This window comes from Lichenostomus cassidix, chromosome 10 (genome assembly GCF_008360975.1).
Source record: "Lichenostomus cassidix isolate B80296 chromosome 10, HeHo_3.0, whole genome shotgun sequence".
In the NCBI taxonomy this organism is placed as follows: Eukaryota; Metazoa; Chordata; class Aves; order Passeriformes; family Meliphagidae; genus Lichenostomus; species Lichenostomus cassidix.
This window is the reverse complement of record NC_139491.1, coordinates 8525370-8543313: the sequence shown is the minus strand read 5'-3', so window position 1 is coordinate 8543313 and position 17944 is coordinate 8525370. Positions and strand designations below refer to the sequence as shown.

Sequence of the window (17944 nt, the reverse complement as noted above, 5' to 3'; positions counted from 1 at the left end):
CCGGAATAAACATTTCAATTCAGAAGTACTTGGATTCATAAGTACTCTCACTGGTACTTTCCCTTGCAAAATTAACAGAGACATTAAAAAAAAAATGGTTAGAAGGTAAGATTTGGTTCTGAATGGCCTTGTTGTTCTCCTGCTGTATGCCTCTTGAGACTTCTGGCCAGAGGAAGGTTAGGAAAACCTCCACTGCATAACCTTCAGCTTCCTTCCTCCCCTTTGCAATGCCGTGAGAATTCCTTTTCATCCTGTTTGCCTGCTGCAGTTGAGATAGCTCTGTCAAGTGCTAGTAGAAAGTTACCTTTACAGGTTTTGGCTGTCCTGACTTGTGGATTTTTATTAGAAAAGCTGCAATTTTCTAGGAACTGTTGTTTTGACACACAAAACCAACCCACTTTCTCTTCCCTACAAATTCCCTAAGGCAGTGTTTAGTTGGAGGCTTATAGACAGATTTCTTGTTCCTGGGAAGGTAAGGCAGAGAACAGGACTTGGAGAGCAGCAGTGAAAACTTAGCACAGGGTGCTTCTGATACTTGTTAAGTTAATGGCTTAAAATAGGAGAGTGCTGTAGCTGTCACGTATTTTATTACAACCAGTACATTATTAACAAAGTCATTATTTTATAATTACACGCTTTATAACATCTGTTTCTCAATGTTGAAATAAGAATCATGCCCATTTCCTGCACATCTTAGTGCATCCCACACAACTGCCTCTGTAACTGGCTGTAAGATGCTGTATACTCTTCATGGGTGCTTTCTGAGTATCTTGCTGTGCCAGCCAAGTGCCCGCAAGCAATAAAATCCTTTGTTTGAATATTGGCAGTAGTCTAATCCCTCTTTTTACAAAGTTTTGGATGACTTGGTTGTAACAGAGCTGTGATTCTTCCTCTTGATGATGGCTGTGATGGGCCCATCAGGTAATGCCTTGATTACATTCCATGCCTCAAAACGAGTGAGTCCTTGCATGGCAGTTGTGTGCACTTGTAACAGCTCATCGCCAGGCTGAACAGTGCTGCTCTGTTCCAGTGCAGTCCCTGGGGAGAGAAAATTAATTTCCTTTAATTCTTTATGTGGAGGACACTTTAACAGATCTTTCTCTTACTAGTGAATGGATCACCAGTATCTTTGGTATAAACCACCTGGTCCCAGCAGGCAAATTGCTGGCACCAAACAAGATAATGCTGCATTTGAAAAAATAACATTTCCATAGTTATAAATCAGCAGTCAGTTATGACCTCCACAAGTCTGCCTGAGCTGGGAACATGCTAAGTGTGTTTACCTTTAAATATCCTGTTGATGATGATGGGTTTATCTCCCTGAATAGAGCCCTTCCCTCCTTCCAGACTGAATCCTAAACCGGCAGGTGTTTTTTCTAGAGTTACAGTGCAGATTGTATCTCCAGTTGCTGGAAACAAATAGAAAATTACCAGATGGACAGCACATAGTCTGAAAAGCTAAAACATCTGTTACAAAAAATTAACTTTTGGGTTGTTTACAAAGGTACTATAAACTGCCAAATGAAAGAGAAAACTAAAACTTTTAATTTCTGATTTTGTCATTTTAAGGCCCTCTGGGAAGCTGGGGAAACAAAGTTGTGTTTGAATTAATGGGAGAATGGAAACATAAGACATTTACTAGAATTATAAAAATCTGTTTAATGAACAAAATTAATGGTAAATATTTGACTTCATATTAATTATGAAATTGTTATTGACTACAAGGCTGCTAATTTGCAGTATGGAAATAAAGCTACAGCTCTCCAGATCATGCTTTAGAAAAAAAGTGAAAACCAAAACAAAAGACAAAAATATCCTGAAAGTGAAATATTCTGCAAAACTCTGACCATGCTGTGTTTCAGATGTAGCCACCTGCTATATTGAACAATAGCACATTGTTTGTTCAAAATGAAATTCTCTTTCATGGAGAACAAGTCTTGTAACAACAATATTAGAATAAAGGATCACTGTTCCCTGAGTTGTCATTATACCTTCAATTAGATGTGTTGCTATAATAACCATCTTTGTATGTCTACAGAAATTCACATAGAGAATCACAGATGCTTGGGTATTTTTTTAGGGAGTTCTTTTATTTTAGAAATCCATTACCTTTTCAATAAAGTTATTTCAAATGTCTATTTCAGGAATGTTTTATTAGCTGTGCTGTCTTAATCATGGTTCACAGATTTATGCAGCCAATGCTGGTTTTACGAACACCTGGATTTCAGGTGATAGGTAAACACCAGGTGGGGGCTGCAAGATAATGCCTCTAAACTTACCAGACTCTTGTGAGGCATCACTTGCTACTGAAGATGTACTAGAGCTGATTGAAACACTGAGATTTTTTTCTCCATCTTTAGGTTTTCTGGTGACAACAACAGCTTGTCTGGGTTGTCGAGCCTGTCGCATGATTGCTGAGGCATCACTGTGAGTTGCAGCTTTAAGAGACTTTCCATTAATGGATAGTACTTCATCTCCTTTCTGAATAGTTCCTTCCTGATATGCCAGTCCGTTGGGAAATACTTTGTGAACCTATTGAAGAGCCCAGTCACCACACACACACACACAAGGGAAGAGGGGAAAAAGGACAAGTCACTAAATTGTTCAATTAATACTTTACACTGTGTGCATTTTTCATTCTTTGCCAGGAACAAGTTGCTTCTATCACGTTTCAGGACTGAAGACTGAATAAATTTGCACAGAGAAATTTTCCTGTGCACATCCCTCCTCAAGCAGTCAGGGAAGCAGTTTGGCCCTGGTACCAGATGGCTAAAGCCGTGCTACCTGTGGTTTGTACCTTGCATAAGCTATTTCCTGACCCTCTTGCTGCTCTACTCATGGGAGGATGGAGGTGTGAAGCTTTATCTCTAACTTCCAGACCACTGACATGTGTATTCACCCACCCCACTCCTCCAGACCACCATCCATGGTCTTCTATCAGCATATGAGTAAGATGCTGGTTATTTCCTGCCAAGGAAATAAGCTGCTGGTTATTTTCTGTGTGTTCTACCTTGGCTTTCAAGAGATGTTGAGGAGAAGGTGCCAAATGCAGCAGGACATCGCTGCCAGACACCTGGAGAGGCAGCTCTGTGCAGAAGGAACCTGTTAGCACCTACTAAGACCATGTTTCTTCCAATCCTATCAGTACAGCTGCCTGCTTCGATTGTGCTAAAAGCCAGACACTGTAGTAGAAAGCCAGTAAGGTATGTATTTTTAGATAGAGCAGTTGATTTGGGAATATTTTTTAAGATGCTACTTACTGTCACCACTTTATTTTCTAGGTCAATGCCCCCTGCCAGGCTGAATCCAAGCCCAGTATCTTCTTCTTTATGCAAAACTGTGACATGAATATCATCGAATTCCTAGGCAGAGAAAGGAATAAAGTCAAGATCTTCCCAAAAGGTATGTCACGATGATTGGAAAGTCAGCATGTTTTCTTTTTCTCTGTCGTGCATTTTATAATGAGACTTCAGGGCATAAGCATGATATCAAGTCGCAAAGATTAACCACACACATTCACTCTACAACCTTCTGAAAATCATGCACAAAAAAAAGCAGGTCTACCTTTAAGGTTTCTTCATCTAGGGCTTTGACTTCCTCTATGAGCTTTGCCAGCTCCTCAGGGGAAAGCAGAGAGATGACTGACTGCCCTGACACACAGGATGCTTGAGGTGAGCTGTTTTCCTGTTTGTCTTCCTCCTTCCCTTTGTCTGCCAGGCTCACTGTGTATTCTCTCAATTCAGAGAGGCTGTCCCATGGTGACAAGAACAAAAAAGAAACATTGAACTGTGAAAGAACATACCCACTAAAGTAAAAGGCAATTTTGGAGCAGTCATCTTTTCATCTTATTACCATGTAATTGGGGTGGTAACACCTATAAATATTATAAATACGGACAAATGGAAATTAGTCATGTTAACTTAAGCAGAATCCATTGCATAAAAGAATAAGAATAATCTCATGGCCTCAGGCAAAGAGAGACTTGAATCTGCTTTATCATGGAGATGCTAGAAATACTGCTCCTTAAATAGGAGGAGGTTTGAAATATACATGTGCATATATAATACAAATTAAAACCCAAATTAACAGTCACGGGAGTCATTTAACCTTCGTGCTCTTAAAAGTTCTTAACTTAGTCTGTGCTTTACTTTTGTGTGCTGCTGCCTTAAAACTTTAATCTGTCGGTGGATCAGCACAGCTGCTCACCAATGCTGATCTGTAAAACTGAGCTTTAAATATGGTATCTTACTTTAGGGAGAACCCAGTGTCCAGGTGATGGTTGTCACTTGCAGGGGAGATGGAAGTCCCATCCTCCTCCATGGAGGACTGAGACACTGTGTCAAGAGTTTCCCATGCACTGTTTCCAGAAGAGGCTGGAGACTGAGGAAGGCAAAGCAATGACTTCATTAAAGCAGATGACACCTGGCTGCTGATGGAATAGATTTTGCTACACTTCTCATCATATGGCTTCATTATCTCACAAGCCTGGGCAGTGGTAAGTGGGAAGCTTCGTGACCTTAGGCTGTGTGCTTTTGCTACTGACACAAGATGGGAGTTTGCAATGGCTCCTGTAGTTGAGGGATCTGATGAATTTTCAGTGCTGGCATTGCTGCTTTTCTCAGAGCTGGTTGCAATACCCTCCCTGCGAGAGGAAGATCTATCCAGGCTCTTTGTACCCATGGCCACAGGTGGCTGTTGTTGGCTACTTTCATGATGTTGGAGGAAGGGTTGGTTTGAACAGACTGGAGCTGCCTCTGCCCCCGCAGCAGTGGGAGAAGGTTCTTTCTGGACTGTTGGTTTTAGGCTCAATTTTCGGGGTGTTTTTTCAGGTGACTGTGGAGCACTCAGGGATTCAAATGAGCTTATTCTTTGTTTTATTGATGATCCTCCAGGAGACACACGTGATAAGCTGGATTGCAGCTTTTTGCTGGAAATACTGTCTAGGTTGGGAGGACTTTGTTCTCCCTGGGGTTTTAGATCTGAATTTGCTTTCCTCAGTCCTTTCAGACTTTGGCGGAACCAGGTGGGCTTAGGTGCAACAGGAGGACCCTTTTTCACATTGTCATTTTCATCTGATTTTAGCACTTTTGAACTGACTAATTCTGATTCTGATTTCTTCAGAACTGTCTCTGAGCTGCTTCGATTTTGGTTCTCTTTGTTTTTGTCAATACCGGTTTGCAAATCTAAGTGGACGTTGTTTTCACTCATGGTAGGATTAAATAAGCTTTTGATGCAGTCAGAAATTTTAACCCAGGGGTCTTCTGTTGTATCAAGACTATAATCTACCCGTGCTTGTCTTTTAAGCACAGGCCTTTGTGTTGATGAAAGTGGAGTCCCTGTAATAAAGAGATATTGATTATAAACAAATCTCCTTCTACTACTCCATCCATTCTCGCTGCATCAATTTTAGTTCATTAAATTTGAATTTCATTCAAACCTCTGATAAATTTTTTTAAGTTTCTAAAAAGTTAAAACTTTTAAAAAATTCATAACTCTTAATTTACAAGTTCTGAATACAAACACTGAAATGAACTGAAGAGTAAGGCTCTCCCATGCGTAAATACGAGGTCATTTATTTAAAGTGTTTGCAAATTCTAAGTATAACCTGAAATTCTGGGGTGCTGAAGTCTTGACGTCATCTCCAACAGCTAAAATAGAAGGTTAAAATTGCAATGTTGTTTGCAGCCTAGAGAAAAAGCTGATGTTACAGTAAATTAGTTTTAAAAACTTATTTTCTTTTCTACATTTATAAATATCTCCTGCTCTAAAAAGACTCTCATAGGAAGATCTTTGCTATTTATGCTTCCTTAAATTTCTGCAGGCATTTGCAGTTGATTTTTCTGATAAGTAAAAACTTGATACTAATGTGGGAATATTTTTTACATCAAAGGGTGATTAAGTATTTCAATGTTAGACATGGTAGAGCTGCATGGTACCAAACTTCTGTTTGTGCAGTGGCAAGCTACTGTTATCTGCTTCAGTGTCAACATTTTTTTAAGGCAACATTCAACATTTTTACCTTTTTTTAATGATCCAAGCCACAACTTATAGAATTACATAAGCATTTATGTTGTAAGAGACCTCTTGGGATTGTCTTGATCTCTTAACACTGTTTCCTTAATTCTAACTAGCACAGGAGAAAACTAATTTATCCATGGTTTGTACCATTGCAACACTAGAGCCTTGAAACTGTGCAGGAAAATGTCCTTTAGAAATGCTAAAACTAACCTTTAATATCAGATATTCTGTATAATTTAGCAGTTTCATCTGAAGTAACGCAGCAGTATTGTACCTGTCCATTAACAATTTTTACAATAAATCATCTCTTCCGCTGCTTTTGGTCTACTTTCCCTTTTTAAGAAAGAATAATCAGTATTTTAAAAAAATTACAATAAATCATCTCTTCCGCTGCTTTTGATCTACTTTCCTTTTCTTTACAAAGATAAATCAATAATTTGAAATTTCATCTGTTCACTCCAAAATTTACAGATATGGTTTGAAGATTACATGTAAAGAGAAAGTGAAATCAGCTGAATATCCCTTTTAGAATCCAAACTAAACACTATATTTAGATGGAAAAGAAAGGTTTATGGAATTAAACATACCTAATTTTTCTTTTCTTTCTTGATCTCTGCCCGCTGGAACAGCAGTTGTGTGTTCCTTATCAAATGCTGTAGGAGAAGTGGTAAAGACACTGTGGGTTACATCAGTTTGATGTCCCTCTAGCATTGGTTCTCGAACTTCCTGCTGAACAAACAGGAAAGAGAAGTGTGTCAGAATGTAATTATGCAAACCACACTAAATATGAATCTGAAAAAAAGTTTGAAAAAATATATGAATCTGGAAAAAAACAGAAACCCCATATAAAACTGTGGTATGCAGGCCTCAGACTGACTAGTACAAAATTTGGAGAGAATAAAGCTTAAAAAAATTTAAAGCAGTAATAAAATCTACTCTTAAAGATCTGAAATGCATTCTGACAAGAAACCCTCTTTCTTGGGTGTATACAGATACATAGACAGTCTTAATAGAGGAAGTTGTGTTCCTGACCAGAACTTGATTTTTCATGGATTTTATTTATCTGAAGATTTACTTTTTTCTCACTGTAATTTAAAATTACTAAGTACTGAAGAATAAGAAGTTGCAGGGAGTGCTAAGTTCAACAAGTACTTATTTCTCTGAATTTTCCTTCTGAAAGTTGATTTTCTAGCAGCGGTTTCTAATGCTCTTCTTAGGGGATGGTAAAAGAGTGGCATTACATAAGGTGCTAAACTGCAATTTCCTTGGATGTTACCATTATATGTGGATTTCAGTCTGCTCCATGTAATTTTATCTTGATCTGTGCGACTTGGGAACTGTCTGGGGGGGTTGTGGGTTTTTTTCTTTGCTTTTTTCCTTTGTATTGCACTGAGAACAGTTCATTTCTACTAGCATATTACTAAACGTGGGGAAGAGAGGTTTCAGTTTTAAACAAACCACAATTTGGTTTCGACATGCAGATCTCACAATCCTTCACACTCATGCAAATGTGAAACATGCTCTGTTGTCTTAGATAAGACAGGGAACTGAAATTCAGTAACGTACAAATGTGCAGTGTTTTCAAATACTGTCGCTGATCAGCAAATATGTATGTGCACCACAATTTAAATGGGTTTATTTAATACCTCCTGGTCTCCAGAAATGTATCTGAGCCCAAGATTACCTGTTGTACATAATGTTTTCTTCCAAGAAAAAGCCACTACTGAAACAAAGAAATCGTTCATGATTTCTCTACTTTAGAAATGATTTGACTCTGTGGCACAAATAGTTAGGGTCAGCCATACCAAGCCAGCATCAAAGGCTCTGTAAACCCCTCCAGGCCCAGCCTAGGGCATAACCCTGCAACCAGAGAGTGCTTGATACCACCAGTGGCACACTCTCACAGGGAATGGCAGGGACTCAGATTCATTCTTTCTACTCTTCTCACTGGGATTTTAACTCAGATTCCTTGGTATGGGAGAAGGTTTTCTTTAGATACTTCTCTGCCTTCTGACCTTAGTTTGACCATAACATGTTGTTCTAAACTGGCTTCACTAAGGTACACACCTTATTTTCAAAACAGAAGAGCTTCATCTTCTTCCCCCAGTTCTCACGTGTATACATTTTCTTCCCTGCCTTACTTCCTGCTATCATGCAAAGTCATTTTGCCTTCTGCCTTCCCCTGCCTCACAAACATGCAGACACAAGAGGAATGTTGTAAATTTTGTGTTACCTGAACACTTGCCGAAGGTGATGCAGCCACTTCTGATACAAACTTTTCTTTCCTGTCTGCGTTACCCTGGTCATCACACGTGCAGTCCTGCTTGAAGTATTTCCTTGGTGGAGGTTTGGGCTTAGATGATTTAGGTTTTCTAACAAGGATCTCTGATGACTTCTTAGTGTTTTGCAAGGGTTGACCTCCGTCACTACAGGTCGGAGGGGAATTTCTCTCTGAATTATTCGCACAGAATGAGTACAGCAGGCCAGGCTGTCTGGTGATTGGTACATCCACACTGTGCACTCTTGCTTTCAGGTCGGTGAGCTGGTGCACAGCAGCAGTGGCACAGGAGGCCCGGGGGTTGTAGCTGCTGTCACTGCTGGATCGGGTCATCAGCCGCTGCACGCGGCGGCTGCAGGGCGCGGCGTTCCTGTCCATGTGTCTCTCGCAGGGGTGCCTCCCGTGCCAGCTCATTTCCAGCCTCTTCACACCTGCATCAGGGACATGGTAGAAATGTCTGTTCAGTACATGCAAAGTGCTTGCTTCTAAGATTCAGCTGGTGCAAGTTGCAGCTAAGTAATATCTTTGGTGGATGCAAAGGTATGATTGATTTATGCATTGTCTTGTAGGGTGAAGAGTCAACAGCCAAGTTCCTGAACACAAAATAATGTTTTCCCTATATATAAAGATATGTCAACAGTATAGATTTACTGATGATGATCCTGTTACCTCTTGGTCCTTTCAAAGATATGAGGACACTCAAAGGAGTATCATTCCAATACATTTCTGTGAAACGATGTCATACCTGATCTGGGCAAATAGCTCCAACAATGACTGCTTGTGCCTTTCCTGACAAATAAGGGATTAACAAATTTTTTGTCCTTAGGACATCACCTTCGTTTTGCAGTTCCTTCTTGTCATACCCATGTCACCTACAGACACTTGTTTGTAAAGCTCTAATCAGAGTTTGTGAATTGGAAAGGATGAGCAACTGTGAGTGAAAGTTTTTGCAAAAAATTTTTCTTGGTAATCAGGCAGATTTGGTCTGTTCTCAGCACTCTGGTAACATATCATAGGAGACACATTAGAAAGGTTGCCCTCTGAGGTTTCCTCCTCTTTCTTTCTGCTCTGGATTACTTGGCCATTGCCAAGGATTCTAATACAGCAGTACTCATCCTTGGCATCTTTTAAGTCAAAATTACCATGCTAGTGAATACATTAATTCCCTTACCTTCAGTACTCCATTGGTGTCTCTCCTTTCCAAATCTGTTGCTTTCCACAGCTTGTGCAACAGCTTCTTTTAGCTGTTGCTCAGACACCTAGGAAATATTATGCTGTTTTACTTCATGAGATTGCTGTGGGGTGAGCTAATTGCACACTATTGTATTTGTAAATATTCCAGTATATATGAAGTATGTCTATGGATGTGCTGGTTAGAGTAGTTGTTTAGGTAAAATGGGACCTTTCAAAGATAAATGTTCTTTTGTTGATTTCACTAAAAGTGGAGTCCTGGATTTACCAGTACAAGGTAACTAAATACAGCATAATCTATGTAACAATTTAAACCTGATAATCATTTATACAGTTTTGGTGTTAGGAAGCATTTTGTAAAGAAAAAAACCTTGCAAGAATAATGGGGTTTTCCTTAAATGTTATTTCTATAGTTTTCTTATTCACTGCACAGAACCTCATGTAAGACTGTCTCCAGTAATCTTCAAATCTTAAATTATTCTAAGACAGTGCATATCTCAGGTTTGTTTGTATGTAGCAATGATCATAAAGCACCTTTGTAGTCAACATTTTTCCACCAGTTTTAGATTAGCACTTGCTCCCTCTTGGTTCTCAATATGTGCCATATTGAAATTCAGAAACAATATGGAGCTACCTGTGGTTCAGGGTGTCTGCTAATAATGATTTGTACTGCGCCAGGATCACAATGGCTTAGCACAGCGTAGACTTCATTGAGGGTTGTATTTTGTACTGAAGTTTCGTTAATTTCAAGAATTTCATCTCCACACCTACAAAGAGATTAAAAAAAGACAGAGGATGTAAACAAAACATATTTTCTCCTGACTTTGTCTCACCTATGTGAAAATATGCAAAAAGCAAATTCATATGGTTGACCTCTACTTTGATGACAGATTAAACCTGTGTTTCTGTTACAGAAAATGGAATGGGAATGATTTGGCTGTCAAGGGGTTTTTATCTGCCATGTTGCATGCAACCTTTGAGCTTTCTGCATGTTCAGCTATGCACACTTTGTGATCTTTCTGCTGTCTGCAGCTCAGCTGCTGCTTCCACCTACATCTTCCTTCCTTTCTTTCAAGGTAACACTTCACTTTTCACCTCTTTATCTTATGTTAGTGTTGTTTAATGTCAGAAAGGATGTTGTATTTCTGCTACGTATACGAATAACTTGTTAAAAGAAAAATTCTAATGACAAACTATGGTAATTTGCTAGACTGGATCTTTCTAGATGAAATCCAAATTTGGTTCATATGGAAACTGAGACTGCCTTGCTTTGCTCTAGTGCCCACATACATTCAGAGGCTGACTGAAGGCACGGATTTGTATCATACAAATATTCAAGTACTTTGTTACAGTTCTTTCAGCTAAAGTATTAGAGGAGGGTCACAGAATACCTAAAAGTAAATCAAAAAGACTTCACTGAAACTGCTGTGATCTGTTCCATTCTCAGTATGTTCAACACTACTAGTTGGTTAAAAATCTTTGAAAGTGAGTTTCTACACTCCCACTAAAGCTCATGTCAGCAAATCTGTTTTTCTATTGGGCAAGAAATGATAGAATTTCAGGAGCTTGTATCAGAAAAAAATCTCATGCTCAAACAAGCCAAATTAAGCCATATGTTTAGGATTTGCTAAATACTTTCTTATTTGAAAATCTCCTCCAGTAGCATTGCTACAAGCTTGTCTAAGACCTTCAAAGTTAGCCCAGCTTGGGCAAGAGGCAGTGATTTCACTGGGTTGCTGTGTTTCTGGAAATCCCACATATCCTGAAGATACATGCTCAAACCTTGAGAATACCACACATGCTTTAAACCCAAAATCCCTAGAAATCAATATTCCTTCCTGCCCAACCAAGTCAAAAATAAACCCATAGAACAGAGCAATGAAAAACCTGTAGAATGAGACAGACAGTCTTTCTCATCCTACCTGAGTCTCCCATCCATATGTGCCACTGAGCCTGGCGAGAGGGTGTGAATAAAAATCCCTGAAATACACTGGAAGTAAGGGATGCTACATAACCCAATTCCAAGGCCAACACCAGGCTCTGAAAGAATCAATAATAATTAAAAAGAGATATAAAAAACAGTCAAAGTAGCCCACTGAAGAGCCTCTTTAAAAATTAATTAAATTTAACTTTTTTTTTCTGTACAAACGAGAACCAAAGTCTTGTGAATGTTACACATTCAGTATTGCTATTTCCACTGCTTTCTTCTGTTCCTTTCTATTGTTTTATTGTGGGGTTGTTATTGAGGGTTTTGTCCCCATCGTGATTAAAGTGTCACAGACACAATGCAATACAAGTTTATTTTGCAAAATATCTGTCATTACAGAAGAATGCAAATGTCTTTACAAGGAGACAGAAGGGGAAAAAAATAAGGAGCTAAAATAAAGGGGACAAACTAGGAAAAATTAAGGGTATATGACTATCATTTCACTCCTCCTTCTGTTTTATATAATGCAGCTTAAAAATTTTGTGAGTTTACCTTCTTTTCTCTGGACAGTCACTCTGCTGTCAGATCCCATACTGTGTGTTTGGTAAGTCACCTCACAGAGTCTTTGCTTTGTTTGTTGCTTTGTTGTTCCCATATTTAAAAGTTTATTTCATTTTGCCAGTGGTTGTTTAAAAATAGATGACAATGACAGTTGGAGAGGAGGTGAAAGAACAACAAAAAAATATAGATACTTATTTTATTTGGTTTTAAGCCTTTTCAAGAGTGAAATTAACTGCTTGCATAATTATGGGTAAGAATTGCACAATCTGCTCTTAATAAGTGGCAGTTGTTGACAAGAGCTTTACTTTTTCATGTGAAGGATATGAAAGTGACTCTAATGCTTGAGTGATAAAACCAAATGATTGGCTCTTGAGGACAGATGGTGTTCAAAATCCTGCTGTTGATAGAAACTTGTTAGCACTGACAGTCACAGAGACCTAAATTGGTGTATTAAAAAAAAACTTAGTTCAGAAAATAATCAGGTTAGTGAGGAAAGACATTCAGAGAGCAAATGAACAGTGCTTTGTTGGCAGTGCTCAGTTAATGTCAACACTTACCTTTGTTAAGGGTAACTTCCATTATGACCCTGTCATTGGGCTTTGTAGGATTTAATGAGAATGCTGCATTTTCTGAACTGAAAGAGCTGTTTTCTTTGGTTATGCATGTACTGGAGCTCAGTGACTGACACAAGAGGGGTGACTGACAGTTGGAAGCAGAAAGAGGTGTGCTGAAGCTTGTCCTGACTGTGAGTGTCAGAAGACCCTTTTTGGCCTGCTGGAAAGAACAGACAATAAGTGAATGGGTTGAGCCCACGTGCACATTGTGTGTAAAACCAGAGGTTGTTCTGGAAGGAGAGGGCATGACCTTGAATTTCTGTAAAGCATCATAATGTGTTAATCCATGCATGGATTCTCCGTTCAGTTCCAGGATTTCATCGCCTGTTTTAAAAGAGAAAATTTATATTACTATAACTGTATTGTGCAATAAGTTCCATGATACATACATGCACTCAAAAGGAGTCTTGCAAATGCAAAAATGGATGCAGGTGTAAAAGTCACTTATGGCTCATTTGAGCTTCAGTCTGTCTTTCAGTGTCATTTTTTGGGAAGTGGGAAAAGGGAGAGAAGAGGGATTTCCCACCTTCTTGTAGCCTTCCATCAGCAGCAGCAGCTCCACCGGGAAAGATAGTTTTGACATAAATGCCTATTGGTCCATAAATGCTGTCTTTACCACCCACAATACTGAAGCCCAAACCCTAATTTAGGAGGGAAAAAACAGTGTGTGAGACCCTATGTTCAATTCTCATAATAGTCCATTTGCAGTTTCTTCTGCATTACCTACACCAGCAGTATTGTCAGTGGAGTAGTATAATACATGAAAAAATAGTCACGTTCCAGTAGTAAGAGTAAATGGGAATTTCAGCAGAATCGCCTCATTATTTGCTTTTTGTTTGTTGCAATCAATCACTTCACTATTATGAGTAGATAGGAAGGTATCTAAATTATGTTTTTTTATTTTTGTCTGGATATGAATTGGAAACCCATAAGGGGCAACATTAATACCTGTAGTTGCTTCTCTGCACTTTGCAGATTACATTTGTGAAATGATGTAAAACTCATGGTAAAGCAAAAGAGCCAGTCTTACCTTCCCTTGTCCTTTCATCAATACAATGTTTGAAATTACTGAAGCTTGTGAGGCACAGGATGTGTGCACTAGTTGCGCTGTACTTAGGGATCTAGATGGCCTTGAAATTGCCTGTGAACATTAAAAAAAACCCCACAATATTTTTTTACGCATAAGCAAAAATCCTTGAACACATATTGCAGCAACTTGTTTTTTGGAAATGTTCTTCATTATAACTGATGGTACTAAGGATTTTTTTTAAAGTATTTCTAGTTTTCATAAGCCATTTGTAATTCAGAAAATCTTTGCTCACTGAATTTTTCCTGCAAGGACTAAATTGGAGAAAAATTAGTACGTTGGTTCTTGAAGTGTTATAACAGTGTAGAAAGATATATTTGTGTTGTCACTTGATTCCCCATGCAAAAGTCCCATTTGCGGTCATTATGAGACATGAACAAGTATTATCATATTTGCCTTTAGGAACTGAACTAGAATCAAGACATTCAAAATCTCTTCTTCATCTTGTGATTAAAAACTTTATCTTTTGATATACCAAACCTGGTTTTGGCATTTCCGCCCAAAAACTTGAATTCATGCTGGATTTCCTAATTTCAGCCTCTGAGATTTACCCCATTTTAATGAACTTTTAATGAAATATTTAGTGAAATATTTAATGAAAATCTTTTTCAACATGGAATTGGGTATTACAAGATAATTTAAGCACTGACAGAAGTTATTACACAAAGCTAACTATGCATGAAGTTCAGCAGGCTCAGAGTGAATTGCACTCATTACACATCTGAGAGAGTTCAACACTTTTCTTTTTATGCAGCAAAGTGAAACTAACAGGTGTTAAAGAGTGTGGAAAATTTTGGCTTCTGCATATGCAAGAAAGTGAGTCTCAATTTTGACATGAAAACCAGATTATCCATTCAACATGGGATTGGGAACAGGATTAAGAGGTAAGTATGCAACACCAAAATTACACCTCCAGCCAGCACAGGTGACTGGGGAGGCTGGTGGCACTGGGTGGTGTGAACCACCCTTGGGGATTTAGACACCCTAAAAGCTGCTGGACAAGGGGAGGGAGAACCTGGAGCAGTGAGGGTTTGCTGGAGCAGTGGGGGTTTACTGGAGCAGTGGGGGTTTGCTGGAGCAGTGGGCTTTGCTGGAGCAATGGGGCTTTGCTGGAGCAATGGGGGCTTGCTGGAGCAATGGGGGCTTGCTGGAGCAATGGGGGTTTGCTGGAGCAATGGGGGTTTGCTGGAGCAATGGGGTTTGCTGGAGCAATGGGGCTTTGCTGGAGTAAAGAGGGTTTGCTGGAGCGATGGGGGTTTGTTGGATCGATGGGGGTTTGCTGGAGCAATGGGGTTTGCTGGAGCAGTGGGCTTTGCTGGAGCAATGGGGTTTGCTGGAGCAGTGGGGCTTTGCTGGAACAATGGGCTTTGCTGGCACAGAGCCTTTCCCCTCACAAGGAGGCAGAGCAGCCATGGTCCCTGGCAGGGCCTGAGGGGAGATGCGCTCTGGCAGGAAAGCACCGCCATGGTCATGCAGAGAGCCCTGCTGGGGATATGTTGTGCGTTTTCCAGGGGATTCACTTACCGGAGCTCTCCCTGCAGGGCAGTCCAGCTGCTGGGACAGCGATTTTCGGGTGGCATGGAGGGCGTGGGGTTGGCGGTCCCTGAGGGGCACAGCTCTGCGGGGCGCTGGGCCCTGCGTGGCCCACAGCGCGCTCACACCTGCCGGGCGAGGAGACAGGCTGTTACTCTGCAAGGTTAGACACTCTGTGCTGGCAGCACATTGCATCACCTAAATGTTACTTAGAAATGCTTTTCCCCTTGTAAATCTCTTCGTGAAGTGGTTGATGTTGTGAGTTGTCGCTTTGTGTATAACCACTTATGCTAAATATAGTAAGAAGTGAGCATTCCCTACCAAAAAAACTGTTGGTCTATTTAGAATACACAGTAAAAAAAGTCCCAAGTCATAAAATGTAAATCGTATGCACAAAATCTGACTGCGGGATGTTGTGACTACGCAAGCTGATGATTGTTATGCACCAGCAATTCTTAGATGAGGATCCCAGAATAAATTTGGATGAGATTTCTTTTAGCACCATAGTACCATCACACGATGGGGGGCTGTGCTCTGCACTCCCTGAGGATTACAAGAGAACAGATTATTTCCCTGAGACTTACTGGTGGAGTTACTGCGAGTCCGCTGGCATGCAGCCTTACCGTGCAGAAAACCATTCTGTGTTTCCAAAGGCCTTTCCTTACATGTTGGTGTTTCCTAAAACAAAACAGACAAAAACCCAACAAACAAAACCTATTGCTATGCAAGAAATTTTCAAAGTGATCTACTCTTAAAAATAAGATTTCTTCTAATTTGGCTTGCACAGACTTCAGCCTGAATCAAAAAATGGAGCAAAATTCATTATTTAATATAAGTAGGAGGATAAAGGGGAATGAAGCTCAAAATTTTGCTATAAAAATGGTTATAACAAAGTGGTAGGACAGAAATAGTCAAAATACAATTCAAGTGTTTAAAAACCACTGAGGACTATGTTTTAGTGTTTTCAAAAAAATCAATACCTTCCGCTTGGAATCTCCAGTTGCTTTTGAAAATATGACCACTAATTCTAGAATTTAAAAACTTGAAGATGAAACATTCAGCTTTCTAAAGACAGGTTTTTAGAACCGTTTGAAAAGAAATAAATTATTACATCTGAATAACAGGTGATGTTAAGAATAATTTCTAGATGTGTATGGTTTCTGTAAGTCCTGTTTCTGATCCTGTTTCTGTGACACAATGGTTTCGATCCTGAGGGAATTCCAGTTAAAGAAAGAATTAAATTTAGTAAATTTACTAAATACAAAGAGCATATGGAAACTGATATAAATAAAACAAACTGCCAAATTTTTGCTCAGTGATATTCTTCAGGGGCTGAGGAAGCCACAAGAGTGGCATCAGAGCATGATCTGTGTGTTCTAATCTAACTGGAGCCAACCAAGACAAACACTTTGTTCCATAATCCTGACTTGGATTCTGTTTGGAGGTACTTCAAGACCTAATGAATTCTAATTTTCCTCTTGGACAGCAGGTGGGGGTATTGCCAAGTAGCACAATCCTAGTAGGGCTTTCCAGTTCCAATCCCTTAGGGAACTCTTCAGAATAAGAAATACAAAGGTCCTTAAAGATGAATTTTGAAAATGATTTTGCAGTGTTTCTCTCACCAAGCTAGCTAGCTTGAAAAGCCTTTGCTATTAATCATAGATCCTAGATCCACAAAACTACTTCGTTAGAGGACCTGCTCTCTGGCTTCTCTGGGATTCATGAATCTCCCCTTGAATCCACTTCTGCCTTTGTTCAAAGTCTAAATGGAAAATTAACATTGGCAAGCTGTTTGTTTCGAAAAGGAGGGGTTGGACAGCCCTTGCTAGAGTTTCCCAGGGTCTTGGCCTCCCCATAGCCTTTGTTTATCTGGGAAAAAAAGCTATGCTGAAAGTCACCAGAGTCTGACCACAAGAGGTTTTGGGTTTTGTCAGGAAAGGCAAAACCCTGTTCTTCAAATGTCTGATGAACAAATTCCTCTCCTGTCTAAAGTAAATGTCCAGTCACCCCACAGTTGCTCATGCTTACTTTGTTAGCCATCATGATGTTCACTAGCCGTGTCGTTGGGGGAATGAGAGATTCAGCCTCCTTGCTGGACAGGTCTTTCAGTGATTGTACATTTAGTGTTAACAGCTCCTCCCTTGGACTCAGGCAGTCATTCCTTAAAGAAAAAACAAGGAAGTTTGCAGGTCATTTCACAAAGAATAATATGTCCCTATTCCTTGTGGTACATCTCCTCACTGTCTGAGGGGTCAGATGCAATTCTCCCTTTGCCTTGACCTGGGCTGCCATGAGATGCCTGGATGTGTGTTACCCCATCCCCTGCTAGGAGTTTTTCCTGTTGCTGCTCTCTTCTGCTCAGTCCTGCTGACCAATGGCTGCCTTTCCACACATAGCTAATATCCAGGCAAGATATTCCTCCTCTCTCACCATCTTGCATTTGGAAATTGATCAAAAGCTACATCTACTCCTTGTCAGGAGCCTTGGCTCACATTGCTGTCCAGTGGCCTTGCTGGGCTAGTGCCATCTTGCACTGCCCTTTAATAGGGCATCACCGTTTGAAAACCTGATGTTATGTACACTCTCTCATTCTTCCAGGTTTTATTTCCGAGTGTAATTGAGCAGCATTAGATCCCTGAGTGGTCACAGTTTTATTTTTCTAGGATCTTGACCTGTGTCTCCAACTGGAAGCAATGTAAGAAATTATTCCCAGACATCACTTCTTTTCTCTGGAT

The 17944-nt window shown here is 39.8% G+C and overlaps 1 protein-coding gene and 1 long non-coding RNA gene across 16 annotated transcripts in view; one reads left to right on the top strand and one right to left on the bottom strand.

Annotated features, from left to right (window-relative positions):
- Positions 1–570: 570 nt before the first annotated feature.
- The window catches only part of IL16 (interleukin 16), a 29847-nt gene continuing 12473 nt past the window's right edge, over positions 571–17944 (bottom strand). The window contains exons 4-21 of one of the 2 annotated variants that reach the window (XM_085070485.1): positions 17238–17370; positions 15794–15887; positions 15201–15337; positions 13620–13730; positions 13116–13230; positions 12840–12913; positions 12533–12746; positions 11410–11527; positions 10122–10254; positions 9468–9555; positions 8252–8727; positions 6606–6747; positions 4250–5336; positions 3565–3748; positions 3261–3362; positions 2280–2532; positions 1284–1409; positions 571–1038 (exon numbers count right to left, since the gene is read on the bottom strand). In XM_085070485.1, coding sequence (XP_084926611.1) covers positions 845–1038; positions 1284–1409; positions 2280–2532; positions 3261–3362; positions 3565–3748; positions 4250–5336; positions 6606–6747; positions 8252–8727; positions 9468–9555; positions 10122–10254; positions 11410–11527; positions 12533–12746; positions 12840–12913; positions 13116–13230; positions 13620–13730; positions 15201–15337; positions 15794–15887; positions 17238–17370 — 3781 coding nt within the window. In that variant the 3' untranslated portion in view covers positions 571–844. The remainder of the gene's footprint in view (positions 1039–1283; positions 1410–2279; positions 2533–3260; positions 3363–3564; positions 3749–4249; positions 5337–6605; positions 6748–8251; positions 8728–9467; positions 9556–10121; positions 10255–11409; positions 11528–12532; positions 12747–12839; positions 12914–13115; positions 13231–13619; positions 13731–15200; positions 15338–15793; positions 15888–17237; positions 17371–17944) is intronic. The other variant, XM_085070486.1, reaches the window with a different exon arrangement.
- The window catches only part of LOC146432669 (uncharacterized), a 36712-nt gene continuing 32492 nt past the window's right edge, over positions 13725–17944 (top strand). For 13 of the 14 annotated variants that reach the window (XR_014854282.1, XR_014854280.1, XR_014854286.1 and 10 more), the window contains exons 1-3: positions 13725–14560; positions 15218–15372; positions 16539–16653. This is a non-coding gene — a long non-coding RNA (uncharacterized LOC146432669). The remainder of the gene's footprint in view (positions 14561–15217; positions 15373–16538; positions 16654–17944) is intronic. The other variant, XR_014854278.1, reaches the window with a different exon arrangement.